We start from the raw sequence: 17,111 nt of genomic DNA, 5'->3' as shown, positions 1-17,111 counted from the left end.
CCAAAAACGGGCAACTGGTATACGCAAAACCCTGATTCGTATTACTGGACAGGGACCTTTAGGCCACTCCTGCTGCTGCGCATGCGCCACAAAAGCCCGCCTTCTCGTACAGCGCCTTGGGTTCATTCTTTCTTTGCAGTCCTCCGACTCTTTCCCAGATTTTAGTTGGAACTTCCCGGCTATGGCAGGACTCACCAATCACAATCGCCCTTCCTTAGGCCATGCCCCCACCGCCCCCTCCCGAAACCGGAGTCCGACTCGGCGTTCACCCCTCCCTCCTTACGCACGCAGCGCGCTGACGTCCGTCCCTGACGCCGTCGTCGCCCCCGCGCCGACTCCCGCGGGGGGCGCTCCTACAGACCGTTGATCGGCCTGTGAAATCGCTCCCTCAGGACCTCCCCCCTCCCCACCCCTACGCCAACGGTTCTTGCGGCGGCGACTCATGTGGGGGTTCGGGCTCCTGCGGTCGCCGCCGCTGCTGCTTTTGCTGCCGCATTTCGGAATAGCCGCCTCACGCTCTCAGGCCGGAACCATGAACTTGGAAGGCAGCAGCTCTGCGAGATGCTCCCCCTCCGCCGAGGGGCGTCGGCACCAGTGTCTGCAGCTGTCCACGGTGCCGGGAGCCGACCCGCAGCGCAGCAACGAGCTGCTCCTGCTGGCGGCGGCGGTGGGACGGGAACGGCGGGATCTCTCTGGAGACCGGGCGGAGGAGGAGCTGCAACCGCCACCCCAGCATCACGTTTTGTATTTCCCCGGGGATGTGCAGGTAACGTGGGGCCTGCCTGGGCACCTGTTCTTCCTCTCGTGCGTGTGCAGATTTCCCAGATTCTGTCCTCGTAGCTGGCGCGCGGTTCCTTGCCTCGTCTGAACACAACCACACGTGCACTCACGGAGGTGTCTCGTCCGTCACTCCACGAAATCCAAAAGCGCCCCCTCTACACTTCTAATCCCCACTTTTTGTAGCCCAACAGTGAAGGTGTCCTTGGAGAGTTACGACCTCGAAGAGTTCACGCTTCAAGGGAGGCGAATTTGAAACAGAAGTATTGAGACATACAATACCGAGTATACATTCATCCGATGACTTGGTTTCTCGGGGTGGGGACGGAGAGAGAGTGAGTGAGTGAGTGAGTGAGTGTGTGTGTGTGTGTGTGTGTGTGTGTTTGGCAGGAGACAGAGCTGGGCTTTTGAATTAATGTGGCGCGTAGTGTTCCACTGGCAGTAACTAAAAAGCAAACAAGTAAACAAAAAAACCACGTCAAGGGTCTGACGCTCAGTAACCCTAAGAAAGGGAGGGTGGGTGGGTGGAGAAAAGGAACAGTATTTGCTAAGCATGTCAGTATTTTGGTGCTCACCAAAATTCTGTGCTTATGTTATCTGTGTGATTTTATCTTTATTACTAATCTTATAGCTGCAGGCAAATCCGTGGCTCTGTTGTCCCGGAAAGCTGGGGTGTCAGTCTAGATCTTAATCCAGAACTTTGTTGTCTAATAGGGCAACCATTAGTTATATGTGGCAATTTAAATTAATTTAAATATAATTAAAAACGTTTTTCAATTTCATTAGCTGCATTTCAGGTGCTCAGTGGCAATTAAGGTTTGAGTGTGCTGTAATGAATAGGGCAAATAGAGAAGAACGCTTCCATCATCAAAGAAAGTTCTGTTGGATGGCGTTGGTGTAGACAGGTAAAGCTAGAATATGGCCATTAAACAATACTAATTTATTGTTTTTGAAATTGATGCTTTAAAATGAAATACTTAGAAATTTTGTGCCTCGAATCAAATGATATCTGTAGTTTTTTCTCTTGTCCGCAAAATAATTGACTGATCTAGTTGACTGAGAATAAACATGAAAAATACTAAGATATAAGAGAAGAAGCTTAATTTAATCAATGTCCTATTGCTCAGTTTGGGAAAATAGCATGACATTGCTGACAGCGACTTCCAGTTTGTGGACCAGCTGTTGTGTGCATCTTTAATAATGATGATGATAGTATAACTAACTTTTATTGAGCACCTACTATGTGTTTTTTCTTTTTTCTTTAAGTGTGCCAGCCAAAATATAGTACAAGTCTTCAGGTGAGGTCTAAAAAATGCTAATGACAAGAGTAATGCCTCCTTTTGTTTTGACATCATCCATTTCTTTAGGTAGCCTGAAATTCCATTAGCTTTTGGAACTGTCATGTACTGTTGATTTATGCATAGTTGGAAGTGCTCTAAAAATCCAGGTCTTTTCGAAAACAAAGAGAGGATAGGCATCAAAAGGCTTTTAGGACAAATTGCCTGGATTTAAACCCTGATTCAGCACTTTTTAGCTATTACATCTCTGATCAATTGTAGCTACTTCAACTATAAAATAGGAATATTAATTTATAGGATATCAGTGAGGATTAAATATGTGAATACCCAGTGAATTACAGTTTCTTATCATCTTTCTGAGGACCTTTTTAATTTTGGGGGTATCCTTATTCTCAGTCTTAGGCTTTTTCTATCTATCATTACTCCCTTAATGATCTCTTTTGGTCCTATGGCTTTACATACTACCTGTACTCTTACAACCTTCAACATTTGTGTATCTAGCATGTACATACACCGCAAACTTTAGACTTAATTGTATGCTCAGTGTCTTATTTTGGATATTTAATAGATATTTTAAACCTAAATACTCTGGATCTTAGACTCTAAACCTGTTTTTCTGGCAACCTTCCTCATCTCAGTGGAAACTTCCTTTTTTGTTGCTCAGGTTAGGTATCTTAAAGCTATCCTTTAGTCTCTTTCACCTCATATCGTAATCCACCGACAAAGTGGCTCCACCTTCTTGACATATCTAAATGTGATCACAATAATCATTTTTAAATATAAGTCAAATCATGCCACACCTCTCTGCTCAAAACTCCAGTAGCTTCCCGTATCCCTCAGAGTAAAAGCCAGAGACCTCTTGATGGCCTGCAAGGCCCTTCACTGTCTTCACCTTTTTCCACTTTGCTGATTTTCTGATTATTTCCTTTTTTTCTTTTACTCTGCTCCAGCAACACCAGTCTTCTTCAAATTGTTCATGATAGGCACACATCACCTCAAAAGCTTTGAAGATACTACCTGGAGGAGCAGTCTTCATGCAGATATAATGCAGGATTCATTACCTCACCTGTTTCAAGTCTTTGCTCAAAAGTTGCCTTCACATGGAAGCATTTTCTGATCATCCTGTTTAATAATCAAACATACTAGTTTTCCATTTTGATTTTTGTCTACCTTCCACCACTACAGTGTAAGCTTCACATTTGTTTTCTTCACTGATCTCCGTCTGTGATTCTTAGTGACTGGCGTATGGTGGGTATTCAATAGATAACTTGTTGAACGAGTGAATGAATGAATGAATGAATATAAGTTGCTTTGAACAATGCATGAAATGTTTGGTTAAGCCTTGGATATTTTATGAAATGCCCTTAGGCACAGATTTCCCCATCCATATGTTTGCACTTGATTCTTTTGAGCTTAATGTTTTTATATGTATGAAATTTACTCTGTTACTTACAGCTCATCTTATTAGTGTATTGATTCTTTTAGAACCATTATTTTGGATTGTATCATATATACATTAAATAAGCATTCTTTTTATATATTTATTTATTACTCAGATAAGTATTGAACAGAATAGGGCCAAACAGAACTTTGCAGGGTATCATTGGAAGCTCTGCCTCATCTTAACATAGATTCATTGTTTGGTGTTAATTGTATCTGGTTGTCCATGTGATGATTTTTTAAATTTTTTTTGGTCCAAGTAATTTTAAATCCTAATTACATTACTTTCTTGATGTCCTTTTGAAGTCATCTTTTATTGTACTATGTGCTTATTATTTTATATACCTGCTCTTTTATCATTTGAATTATAGTAAGGGTGAGGCCCTAGTAATTCATATTTCTTTAGTTATCCCTTGATGTTTTTCTTACCCATCAGTGATGATTTTGGAGGCAGATCAGGATTCTTTTAAGTAGGCACTTTCTAATTTTCTTATCTTTTTAAAGTCTCAGGAGATAGACTTAACATCTCATTTTTTAAAAAGATAAGCTTACAATTTTATGAATTTTGAAAAATAATACAATTAGGTAGTCAACACCACAGTCATGTTATACAACATCTCCATCACCCTAGAAAAGTACCATTCTGTCTCCCTTCAGTCAGTCTCTCTTTCTGTCAGCCCCAGGCAATCACTGTCTGCTCTGTCAGCTGGAAGAGCTGCATAGGGTAAGGTATATGGGAAGGAATGCAGAGCTTCCTTGGTCTCTTTGAGCACATCCCTTTCCAACACTTCCACGCATAAGCTACCCAAACCTCTGTTTTGAGGATTTTTATGGAGGCTTCATCTCATAGTCATGATCTGTCATTAACTCCATTTCCAGCTCCTCGCTGGAGAATGAGTAGTGGGGCTGAGAGTTCTAAACTTCTGCTCATGTCTTGATCTTCCTGGTGACTAGCTCATATCCAGGAGCCCACCAAGAGTTTACCTCATTAGAACAAAAGACATTCCTATCACCCAGGAAATCCCATGGGTTTTAAGAGCTGTGTACCTGGAACCAGGGACAGAGGCATGTGTGTAAGCAAAAATAGGTTTACAATTAATTGTTCATATGGAAAAAATAATATAATAATAATACAAGAATAAACTCTGTTTTACATACAGTTGTAAACCTTTGTCCCACCCTGTATATATATATTCTGTTATTTCACACCTGGTCTTGTACCCCTAGGGCTGTGTCAGGCAGCCTTCTTCTTAAGACTGGATCCTGTTATGGTCCTTCTATTTTGCTAACTTAGGATATCCACTTTAGGCCTCCTTGCCCCATTTTTGATGAAAGTACAGCTTGTATCCAGTCTGGTTCTTCTCACTGTGCTGTAAGACTAGTCCATGTAACTTAAACCTTTATCATGAATGTCTACAAATTCTTGGAGACACATGTCATGTTTTCTTAAAAATTCTTTGTATCTTCACTTCGGTAGCAGTATGGAGTGGGCCTCTTAAGTTTTTGCAGGTGAGCACGTATCTGCCTGTGGAATAAGCACTCCTTAATCTCTCTAAGAAATTCTCTTGCCAACTACCTCACTGGGCATGAGGAGAAGCATGCCCCCTACTCTATACCCCTACAGGGAGAATAAGTGCATTACATTCCTAACTGGGATGAAAATTCTCAAAAGAAAACCCTCTCCTTCCACAGTCTTTAGCCTTTTCTGTAGATTGACACAGTCGTTATCTGGGTTACAGAACCAGTTTTGGCTACTTGTTAGCAAGTCCTATGAGAACGTCTGGTGTCTTTTTTTTTCTAATACAGGAGTATTTATCCATTGTTCTCAGATCTGGGCTTTGACGTAACAGTAAGAATCCCATTTTTACATTTCAGTACTCACAATTCCTTAGTATAAGCATTTTCTCTCTCTAATCATGGGGAGGGGGACACCAAGCATTTAGATTTACCACCTGCTATATGGTAGAGACTCAACAGAGAATCATAAAATCATAAATAACTATACAAATAACTGTATAGTTTCTAGGACCTCAGTTTCCTTAGATACAGAAAGAATTTAGATGAGCAATTTCAGATATAAGCTCCTATGATAATTTTACTATACTTGTATCACAAATCTTATGTGCAGAAAGCAATAGCATAATCCGTGAAAAATGATAGCCTTTTAACGTATATGACAAACTATTAATCTTAAGTGAGATACAAACTGTTAATGAAGGACTTTGAGCATCGTGTTGAGAAAATTATCAAAGGATATGAAAAGAGAGTTAACAGAGGAAAAGAATGAAAATTGCCAATAAACATAGAAAAATATTCAACCTGATTAGGAATGAGAACGTGCAAATTAAATCAAATGTAAGACATTTTATCATAGTAGGAAAGATTTTTTAAAAATCAATGTTATAACCAGTATGGGCCAGGATGTGGAAAAAATAAGCACTCTTTTATACTTCCAGTGGAATGGAAATTGATATTAATCTTTCTGATGGGAAGTCTAAAAAGTTATGCAAATCTACATTTATTGATATGGAATCATACCTATATTTTTAAGTGAAAACCATATATGTAAGCTTCTTGAGGGAGAATTAAAGAATGCTTTCTTATATACATACTTATATATACATATGTATACTAAAGAAAACTGGAATACTAGACACCAAAATTTTAATAATGATTATTTTTCATTGGTAATTTTACAGAGGAGTTTTCTATCTTACACCTTTGTATATAGACTGAATTTTTATCCTATTACTTTTATTAGTTTTAATTTTTAATGAAAAAAACATGCATTTTGCTAAAAATTTAGTCCATTTAATGTTGTACATTGTAAAGTTAAGTCTCTTTTCATCCTATTCCCTCTAGTCTCCCATTTTCTTTGTCCAAGGCTGTCCCTGTTACCAATTTATGTGCCCCTCCAGGGATATTCTGTTGATTCAAACTTTTTTTAAAAAACACAAATGGTAGCAGAGCATACAGGGGTTTTTTAGTCATTTTACAACCCATGAGTATTCATAGAGCTGCCCCATTGTTTTGAAGCAAAAATAAATATCATACATATTTTTTATGCATATACACAGGTATATCATTGAGATAAATTCCTAGAAGCACAATTACTAAATCAGAAGGGAGGTACATTTAACTAATACTTATAGTACATGACTGTTAAATATAAGGAAAAATTCTGTATCCAATCCATCAGCAAGTACTATTGATCCTGTCTTTAAAATATATTCAGAATCTAACTACTACTTACTGTCTTCAGTTCTACCCCCTCTGGTTCAAGCCACCTTCTCACATCGGGATTATACTTCAGTAGCCTTTGTCAACTGTTGCCCCTCACACATATTAATCCTTTCAAAATATAAATGCCATCTCTCTACTCCAAACCCTTTAAGAGCAAAAGCCAAAGCCTTCATAATGTCTTAACAAGTCATGATCAGCAGGCCCATCTTTCTCAGCAATCTCTCTGGTTTTCAGCAATGACTCTTGCTACTTGTTCACTCCACTGGTTGTCCTTTGGCCTCCTGTGTATGCCAAGCATGCTTCCACTTTTGCTGTCGTCGTTTCCTGGGCCTGAAATACCACGATTCATTCCCTCAGTTCCTTCAGGTCTTTCTCAATTATCTCCTTGTTGGAAACCACCCTGTTTTTTAAATAATAATCTCCCACCCTCTCCAAAACTTGTATTCCTTTTTCCCTGCATTGTTTATACTACTCCATTGCACTTAACTACCATCTAATGTTTTGTGCTGTCCAGCTACTAGCCACTTGTGGCTGTTGACCACTTGAAATGTTAAGTCTGATCAAGGAAATAAATTTGTAATTATTTTTAACTTTAAATCTAAAAACTAATACTCAGGTCAGTTCCTGAAAAAGTGTTAAGTGTATTTGAACAACTTGGTATGTGAATCTACTTTTTCAACTGTAAATTTTATGAAATCTGAATTTAGATTAAGTATTTCCAATGAAAATTTAGCATCCAAATTGAGATGTGCTGTAAGTGTAAAATACACACTGGATTGCAGAGACTTAGTAAGACAAAGAAATGTAATCTCAGTAGTTTCTTATATGGGTCATATGTTCAAACAGTAATACTTTGGATATATTTGGCTCAAAACGTATTAAATAATTTTCACCTGTTATCTTTTTAATTGTGGTTACTATAAAATTTTATATGTAGCTCATGTTATATTTCTGTTGGACAGTGTTGCTTTATATACTAATGTAGTTGTTTATTGTGTATCTCTGTATATAGAGTGTGAGTTCCATGTGGACAGGAGTTTAGTCTGTTCTGATCCATATCTAATCTGTAGCTATCCAATAAATTTTATAGAATAAATTGGGATGAATTTCCCTTTTAAAAAAAAAACTATGAATGAATATTACGAGAAAACAATTTACATGCATGTCCTCGGACCTAAACAGTTACTAATACATATAGAATACTTACAAATAAATAAAATCCAATTTAAAAAGGGCAAAAGATATGAATTTGCACAAGTAGAAACTCAGATAGTTAATAAATATGAGAACAGAATTTCATCTTCATTCAGATTTTCAGTAAATCCAAACTAGAATATCATTCCTGTGCCTATGAAGTTTAACAAAAATAAAAGGAAAGTTAAAAATACCTCTCTGGAAGACAGTATTGTAGTCTGTATAAACAACTTTATATTATAAATATTCTTTGACTTAGTTTTCTCATATCTAGGAATTTATTTTTAAGCATGTAATCACAGATGTATAAAAAGATTTTTCTAAAATTTCATTGCAACTTTTTAAAACAAAAACTGAAATCAAACATATAGCATTCAGGTTGCTAGAGTAATCCAAACAGAGAGGGGTTGAGGATTGTGGCTTTAATAGGAAAATATTTTAAAATTCTGTGTTGGCTGAAAGGAAAAGAAATCAACAGAGACAAGAGGGAAGGGGGGGCGGGGAAAAGGAAGGGAAGGGGAAAGTCAAGGAACATATAGCAAGGACTCATAGACAAAACCAAAGGGGAAGAGCTGAGGGAAGGAAGGAGGGAGGGGGCAAGGGAAAGTGGTGGGTGGTAGGCAAAGACAAATGTATTTGAAAAAATAAAATAAAATTTAAAAAAATTAAATAAAATTCTGTGTTGGTCAAAAACTCTTCATATAAACCAATTTTTTATTTTCAGTTAATGTGTTATAAATTATAGATTGTGTGCTTACTAAATAAAATTATTAAAAGTATCTATAACCTTTCTGAAGTGTTTCATTATTTTTTAAGTATATTTTGTTGATTGTTATTATAATTGTCCCATTTTTTTTCTCCCCTATTTCCCCCTCTGCCCTGCACTGTCCTCCCTCTAGCATTTCCGCCTTAGTTCATGTCCATAGGTCATATAAGTTCTTTGGCTTCTCGATTTCCTATACTATTCTTAACTTCCCCTATTTTGCACCTACAAGTTATGTTTCTTAATCCCTGTATCTTTTCCCCCATTTTCCCCCCTCCTTCTCCCTGTGATCTCCATTTCTGTGATTCTGTCCCTGCTCTAGTTGTGTGCTTAGTCTGTTTTTGTGTTCTTAGGTTCAGTTGTTGATAGTTGTTTGTTGTCATTTTACTGTTCATAGTTTTGATCTTCTTTTTCTTAGACTCTTAAGTCCCTTTACCATTTCATATAATAAAGACTTGGTGATTATGGATTCCTTTAACTACCTTATCTGGGAAGCACTTTATCTGCCCTTCTAAATGATAGCTTTGCTGGATAGAGTCATCTTGAATGTAGGTCTTTGCTTTTCATGACTTTGAATACTTCTTTCCAGCCCCTTTTTGCCTGTAAGGTTTCTTTTGAGAAATGAGCTGATAATCTTATGGGAACTCCTTTGTAGATAACTGTCTTCTTTTCTCTTGCTGCTTTTAAAATCCTCTCTTAATCTTTAATCTTTAATTACGATGTGTCTTGATGTGTTCCTCATTGACCCCAACTTGTTTAGGACTCCCTGAGGTTCCTGGACTTGCATGTCTATTTCCTTGGCTAGATTGGGGAAGTTTTCCTTCATTATTTTTTCAAATAAGTTTTCAATTTCTTGTTCTTTCTCTTCTCCTTCTGGCACCCCTGTGATTTGGATGTTGGACCATTTAAAGCTGTCTCAGAGGTTCCTAAGCCTCTCATTTCTTTGAGTTCTTGTTTCTTCATTCTGTTCCAGTTGAATGTTGATTTCTTTCTTCTGTTCCAAATTGTTGATTTGAGTCCTGGTTTCCTTCTCTTCACTGTTGGTTCCCTGTGTATTTTGCTTTATTTCACTTTGTATAGCTTTCACTTCTTCCTTTATTTTGCATCTGTATTCAATCATTTCTGTGAGCATCCTGATGACCAGTGTTTTGAACACTGCATCTAATAGGTTGGCTTTCTCCTCATCACTTAGTTCTTTTTCTGGAGCTTTGATCTGTTCTTTCATTTGGGCCATATTCTTTGTCTTGCACACCTGTTACATTGTAAGGGGCGGAGCTTTTGTGTTCAGCAGGGTGAGGCAACCCACTTCACTGTGTTGTGGCCCTGTATATGGGGGAAGGGCCAGAGAGGGAACAATGCTGCTTGCTCCGCTCTCAGTGGGCTTTCAGTCACTTCCCCTGCTACCCACAAGCAGATTGTGCGCTTCTGGTGCTGATTCCCAGGTGGGTGGGCTTGTGTATGTTCTAGGATCCTGTGGGCCCCTCCATTAGACTCTTCTGTGAGGCTGGGAGTTTCTCCCACTGCTGCAACCCCTATAGATTTTTACAGCCGGAGGTTTTGAGGCTTTATTTCCCTATGCTGGAACCCTGGGTTGCAAGGTCTGTCTTACTCCCCAGTTGTTCCTCCTGGTTTATCTGCACGTGAACGTGGGACTGCCTCGTCCAGCAGTCACCATCTCAACCTGCCTGGTCTGCCAGCCCCTGCCTTGCTGTACATCCTCTCCACCCCGGCTGCCCATCTCCACCCCTCCTACTAGTCTAAATGAATGTTTCTTCTTTAACTCCTTGGTTGTCAGACTTCCATACAGTTCTACTTACTGTCAGTTCTGGTTATTTTTTGTTATTGGTTATAACAAATTGATTGTTATCCTTCTTTTGGTTGTGCAAGGAAGCAAAGCCTACCAACTTAGACCTCCATCTTGGCTGGAAGCAGAAGTATTTATTTAAATTCATATTACGTATTTAGCGATTATGTCTTATTTATTATTGAATTTTTAAACATTACCATTTATTCCTCTTCCACCCTCTTCCACCAAGCTATTATGTCTTATAACCTTGTTTTTTGATGGATTTGAGGCTTAAACTGAAAAAGTGATTTCAAAATTTTAGAACCAGAAAGTAATGACAGATTTATAGTTTTCATTTATAATATATTAACCGTAGGTCGTAACATCTCAACTTCCTCCACAATAAAAATGGGAAACTATTTTGTGGAAATAATTTTATATAAATGTGTATTTAATGCTTGTTTCATTTTTCTTACCTTTCAGAATTATCATGAAATCATGACCCATCATCCTGAGAATTATCAGTGGGAAAACTGGAGTCTAGAAAATGTTGCCACCATTTTAGCTCACCGGTTCCCCAATAGTTATATTTGGGTGATAAAGTGTTCCCGAATGCATTTGCACAAATTCAGCTGCTATGACAATTTTGTAAAAAGTAATATGTTTGGTGCTCCAGAACATAATACTGACTTTGGAGCTTTTAAGCACCTTTACACGTTATTAGTTAATGCATTTAACTTAAGTCAGGACAGTTTGCTATCAAAGAAGAATGTGAAAGATATGAATGAGGACTCCAAAGCATCTAATTGTAGAGCCAGTTCCTCTCATACTACTACTAATGGTTGCCAGGGAGAAAAAGAGAGCCCCTGTGAAAACTTTGAGTCTGCCATGAGTTTTTATCCACCATCACTAAATGGTGCTTCTTTTACTTTGATTGGATTCAGTAAAGGTTGTGTTGTTTTGAATCAGTTGCTTTTTGAACTGAAAGAAGCTAAGAAAGACAAGAACATAGATGCTTTTATCAACAGCATAAGAACAATGTACTGGCTGGATGGTGGTCATTCTGGAGGAAGCAATACTTGGATTACTTACCCAGAAGTCTTGAAAGAATTTGCACAAACAGGGATTATTGTTCACACCCATGTAACACCTTACCAAGTACGTGATCCAATGAGATCCTGGATTGGAAAGGAGCACAAAAAATTTGTTCAGATACTTGGAGATTTTGGTATGCAGGTGACTAGCCAAATACATTTTGCAAAGGAAGCTCCTTCCATAGAGAATCACTTCAGGGTTCATGAAGTATTTTGAGACTATAAGAGTATTAATGTATTTGTTTAAAGAGAAGAAGCACTTTGAGTTTTATAAATTCAGATAATGACATGTAATTCATAGATAATGTATCCATTTTGGGTGGAAGGGAACATACATTCCTAAAATATAAATGTAATGTGCAATAGTATTTCTTGCTTCTCTGAATGTGAACCGTTTTTAATTTGGACTGGGTTAGAATTAGTTCACTTGAAATCTAAAAGGTGGTTTGATAATCCTATGAGGAGATATAAGACCCTTAATAATGAAAGTTACAATACAGTCCTTGTAAAAGGTAATTAAAGTTAGTTTGAAAGTTTATTTTCTGAGTAATGTCTAATTTTCGTGGTATTTTAACAGTAATTACCAATTTTGGCATTGAAAACTCTTAAGTAGAAACACTCCATTTCTCTTCAAAGGCACACAGATATTTTCCATCGTTTTGGAATAACTGTACCCTGCCTTTATGTTTTGTCAACTCATGGAGTCATTCTTTAGTGTGCCACGAAGTGTTTTTTCTCAAGTCAAAATATATTTGTTTCCAAATACCCAAGAACATGCAGTAGTGTAAAGTTGGTTTTTAAAAACATTACACTTAAGCACTATGGCTAAATTTTTAATTGACGACTTTTGGCTAAGACATTTTGGAGTTTCTTAATCTTGGCCAAAAACCAGTTCTTTTGGGAAAATTGTTTTAAAATGAACATAATTATGTAAATTGGATAAAAATATATTACAGATTGAAAATTTTTTCATATCAGTCTTTTGAGATCATTTTAGGTAAAATAAATATATAATATTCTATTTGTTAGTGCTCTGTTGACAAGGGGACAGATTCTATAGATCTAAGTCAGTGTTTTCTCCAGAAGCATGATTTTTGTCTGCCAAAAGAAAGCAGCTCTCTTTGGCTGGAATACAAAAATTATATTGCTATAAGAAAAGTTACAAGGGAAAGTTTGAAGACATATTTTAATTTTGGCTCAAAAACTGAATTTGCTTAACAGTGCTACATAATTTGGGTGAGGTTTCCTTCTGCCTGTTTTTCTTGACCTAGATAAATACTTTTTGAGAAACCAAGATTTAGTTAATGTCAACCAACACTGAAACATAGCTGTGTGGTTAAAGTAAAAGGTGAGTGGTCACTTTTTTATTGTTTAATTGTAATTAGCTTTTTCAGGGCATGAAATAAAGCAGGGAAGAAGTAACATGCTGCTTTCAGACTGAAAAAAATAAAGACTGAAGCTTAGTATCTTAATAACCCAGAGGACCTAAATTTACAAAACCATGTAGAATGAAAACGTTGTTTTTCCCCCCAGAATATTTAATGTCTCTATAAATGTATTCCAAATATTGGGACTTAAGATTCTTAGCAAATGCTTAAAAGTAACATTCTTTAATTCTAAAAATTAGAGTAGTAGTTCTCAATTTTTTAAGACAAAGTAGTTTTATAGTGCTTCAGTTTATTTAAATTCCTGTTCGACACCAAAAATTTGCAACGAGTCAGCCTGATTCCAGTATTTTATTAAAGTATCATAATTTGCTTCTTTCAATGTTTCATTATCCTTGGTTAAATTCATGTGTATCTGATGTAAAATAGCTAAGTTACTGAATGCTCTAATGAGGAGGGAAGGAAAGACATTTATTTTTATACAACTGATTAAATGAAAAATTTAATTTCAGCAGGATTCATTAAAAAAAAAAGGTATTTAAAATCTGGGTTCTGTAGCTATCCAGTCATGTGAATGCTTAATTGTTGTATGTTGAATAGATATTAAAAATAAGTCACTGGACACCTGGAACTACCATCGCATTTAAATGAGACAGTGTTGGAGAGTATTTCTTGAATTAAAATGTTCGTTTATCCATATTCAAATATTTTAATCCTTCAAATTTGTTGTTTCTCCACTTTTGTTTAGAACTATTATGAATGTTCGTGTATTCTTTTGAATTGTGCCTTTGTGTCTGTGTCAAGTCAACTGAGAAAAGTCATACAAATAATGTGAAAGTTACTGCCACAGCATGAATGTACGATTGTATTAAATTTAATCCACAGAAGTCTGTTTGGATGTGCTTTATGTTACTCTATTTGTTAAAACTTCAGATGATTATTTGGAAAGAAGCTATTTTCTCTCCACTTGCTAGTTTGGATTTGTACGTGTTTTTATTAACCCCATTTTTTTTTTCAAATGAGTGACTTTAAACCTTATAAAAATCTCTCTTTATATTGCGCCACAAAAATTTGCATTATTTTAATTTCTTTGGTTGGATTTCCTAAAGAACAAAAATCTCTCAAAAAATTAGTTCTTCCTTTTCTGGGTTAATTATCTCAGGTACCTGTATCCCTTTAGCTCTCCCTAAAAGACTTGGTTAGACTACAGTATTTTTTTTTTTAATATATTTCATTTGTGTAGTATCCAAGCGGACAAGGAAAGTCTAAGCTCTAAGGATATAGTACAGATAAACATGTGAGAATAGGAACATATAAGACTTAAGAGATAAAATAGTCTTCTTAAAAGAGCTATTGTGTTATACTTTAAGGGCCTTTAAGAAAAACGTGCTTTAGAAGATAAAGTAGATACACCTCATCTGTAAATTAAGATTGCTTTTTACAAAGGCCGAGAAACCTATTAGCTCTAGGATGGTCCTTTTACTATCTCATTTACTAGAGCTTTAAAAAATAGAATACAACTTAGGTGTATTTAAGACATTCAAACACTTCGTAGCCTGTATGCTTGAAATGAGAGTTTAAGGTAACACCAGAGATAAGTGGGCGACTGCCAATCTATGTTAGTTCCTCCTGACTACATCTGTCTTTTAGCACTGAGAGAAGGGAGTCACAGCAGTACAGTTCCAACTCCATCCAGACCTGCATTCCAGCCTCCTGTTTGGGGTTTTTTTTTTTTGTTTTTTTTTTTGTCAACTTCTTAACTTCAGCTTAGGTATCTGTTGGAAACTTTAGATAGGTGAGAGAAAAGCCTTATTACTAAAGTTCTTTCCAAATGTTCACATAGCTAGCTGCAATTCCAAAAGAACAGAAAGATACAAAATAAGCCTGGTTGACTTTTTTTCCTTTGTTTTGATCCATGGAAGTAAAAAATTACTGAATAAATAGGTAGAATTCCAGTGTAACTTATGTACCAAGACAAATACTGTTAATGTTCATGAAAAGCTAATAATTACAACCTACACACATACTTTAAAAATGTATAAGGGCCAAAAACAAATTCAATTACACAATTGCAGATTCCAATCTTCCATTCACTTGTCTAACCTCAAAGGCAGTTATTAATACTGGTTTCTTGTGTATCTTTGCAGAGATAATTCTGTGTACATACAAATATATAGGGGTGAGCGGAAGGTTTATAGTTGTTAGTACATGAGTTTATTGTTTATTATTGTATTATTTGTATTGCAACTGTAAACCTACTTTTGCTCATCCCTGTACAGTGTATCTTTGTTTTACATAAATAGCAGCATACCATACCCTAGTTTAGACCTATTTGCTACCTTGGAAAAATTCCTTGCTAGTATATGTATGTGTGTACACACACACACCCCTGCCTCATTCTTTGGCTGCATAGTATTCCATTTTATTATTACACTGTTGTCTACCTGTCCATCATCATTAGTCTTAGTTTGTATCCCTTGTCTATGTAGCAAGCAGTATAATGAGAAGTTTTCTGGCAGAGGAAACCTACTCCTTCGTGGGTCAGGTCAAGCCCCCAAGTTGTAGCCAAAGAATATATAATATATTCGTAAGTATCTGAGATGAACTGCACTTAAGGGAGAAAGAATGTAGAATTACTAATCTGGCAACAACCATAGTCACCCAAGTGTGTGAGCCTGGACAGTCATTTAAGCAATCTGGATTGATTAGATGACTTCTAAAATCCCTTTCAGCAGTAAAATTCTAAGATTTGGAATTCCTGAGAAGTCAGTACTACATGTACTATGATATTTTGTGTATTTAAACATTTCATTTGTTCTCAACCAGGTAGGCAAAAAAAGACAAAAATAAACACCAACATTAAAAATTATGACCAGGGAAATAATTTTAAAACTTCCCGAAGTATTCATCTCAAGCTTTCTAGATACAATTTACCTAAAATTTCTCAGCAAGAGAATATAATGGAAGCTTGCACCAATTATATGCCTACCTTTAAATTACTTGTATTTTTGTAGCAACCCTGTAAGTGTAAGTTCAATTTTAAAGATGAGGAAAGTAAGTTTCATAGATTGCTTAACTTGCCTAAGGTCATTCATTTTGCTTCCTAAATAAAACTGAATTGTAATACTCATCGAACAAATTACAATCTCAGTTTTACTTCCATGTTTTCTATGTGGCTCTGGGTGTATACTTTGCACTGATTCTCTCTTACTGGTTAAAAAAGAAAAATACGCAAAATGAAGATTTATTAAAAAGCTGGCTATAAATATTGTTCAAATAACAGGGTTTTTTTCCCCCTTCCAAAGGAAAAAGAATCTTTAAAAAAGTTCTGTGCTTAACCAAGTAACCACGTATCAGAATCTAATTAGATCTAATAGAACAATTCCTTTTCTGACTCTTAACTTTTGTTGACCTGAGTAATTTAAGTATCTCTTCTCAAAGACTCCTAGGAAGTTCAGAGCAATTTTTATATACTTTTCCTTTACTATTTATTGTAATTTTCTTTTCATACCTGAAATTAATCCAACTACAAACAGTATATGAACCAGGAGGGAATGGCCTGAAACATTCAAAGGGATGAAAAGCAAAGACCTACAAGACTACTTTACCCAGCAAGGCTATCATCTAAAATTGAACGAGAAATAAAAAGCTTCCCTGACAAAAAGCTAAGGGAGTGTGTTACCACCAAACCAATTATTAGAAGCCCATTCCTCTCACCCCAACTTCTGGCAACCACCAATGTGTTCTCTGTATCTATAAATTTGTATAGTACAAAGAGTGAACCCTAATGTAAACTATTGACCTTTAGTTAATAAAAAATAAACACAGGATATGACTGGCTGAATTATTTTCAATAGAGGAAATTATTTTCTCTGTAATTAAAATGCACCATATCTGTATACTCAGATTGCTCTAGATAGGCACATTTGTGTCAGTAAATCCATTTTGTCTTTAATGACAGTGCAAATAGTTACTAGATCCAAAACAAAGAATGGCACAGATCTACATACAATGGCTCATTGTCTTCAATGACAACATTGTTGGGACATCTCATGTATTCCTAAAAACTTTTTAAAAAATATCAGAGGTGGAAAAGTATTTAGTGAGGAAAACTTTAATTAGGTAAAAGTT

At 36.4% G+C, this 17,111-nt stretch overlaps 1 protein-coding gene across 1 annotated transcript; it reads left to right on the top strand.

The window, feature by feature from the left end:
- The first annotated feature begins 328 nt into the window (after positions 1-328).
- On the top strand, positions 329-13,902 carry CUNH2orf69 (chromosome unknown C2orf69 homolog). Its single transcript, XM_054585877.1, has 2 exons — positions 329-766; positions 10,985-13,902. Exons 1-2 carry the CDS (start codon positions 443-445, stop codon positions 11,810-11,812), a joined length of 1,152 nt encoding a protein of 383 aa, XP_054441852.1. The 5' UTR covers positions 329-442; the 3' UTR covers positions 11,813-13,902.
- The last annotated feature ends 3,209 nt before the right edge of the window (positions 13,903-17,111 follow it).

This window comes from Pteronotus mesoamericanus, unplaced genomic scaffold (assembly GCF_021234165.1).
Source record: "Pteronotus mesoamericanus isolate MK-2021 breed Mesoamerican mustached bat unplaced genomic scaffold, CSHL_Meso_final contig_90, whole genome shotgun sequence".
Classification (NCBI taxonomy): Eukaryota; Metazoa; Chordata; class Mammalia; order Chiroptera; family Mormoopidae; genus Pteronotus; species Pteronotus mesoamericanus.
This window is presented reverse-complemented; position numbering and strand designations above follow the sequence as displayed.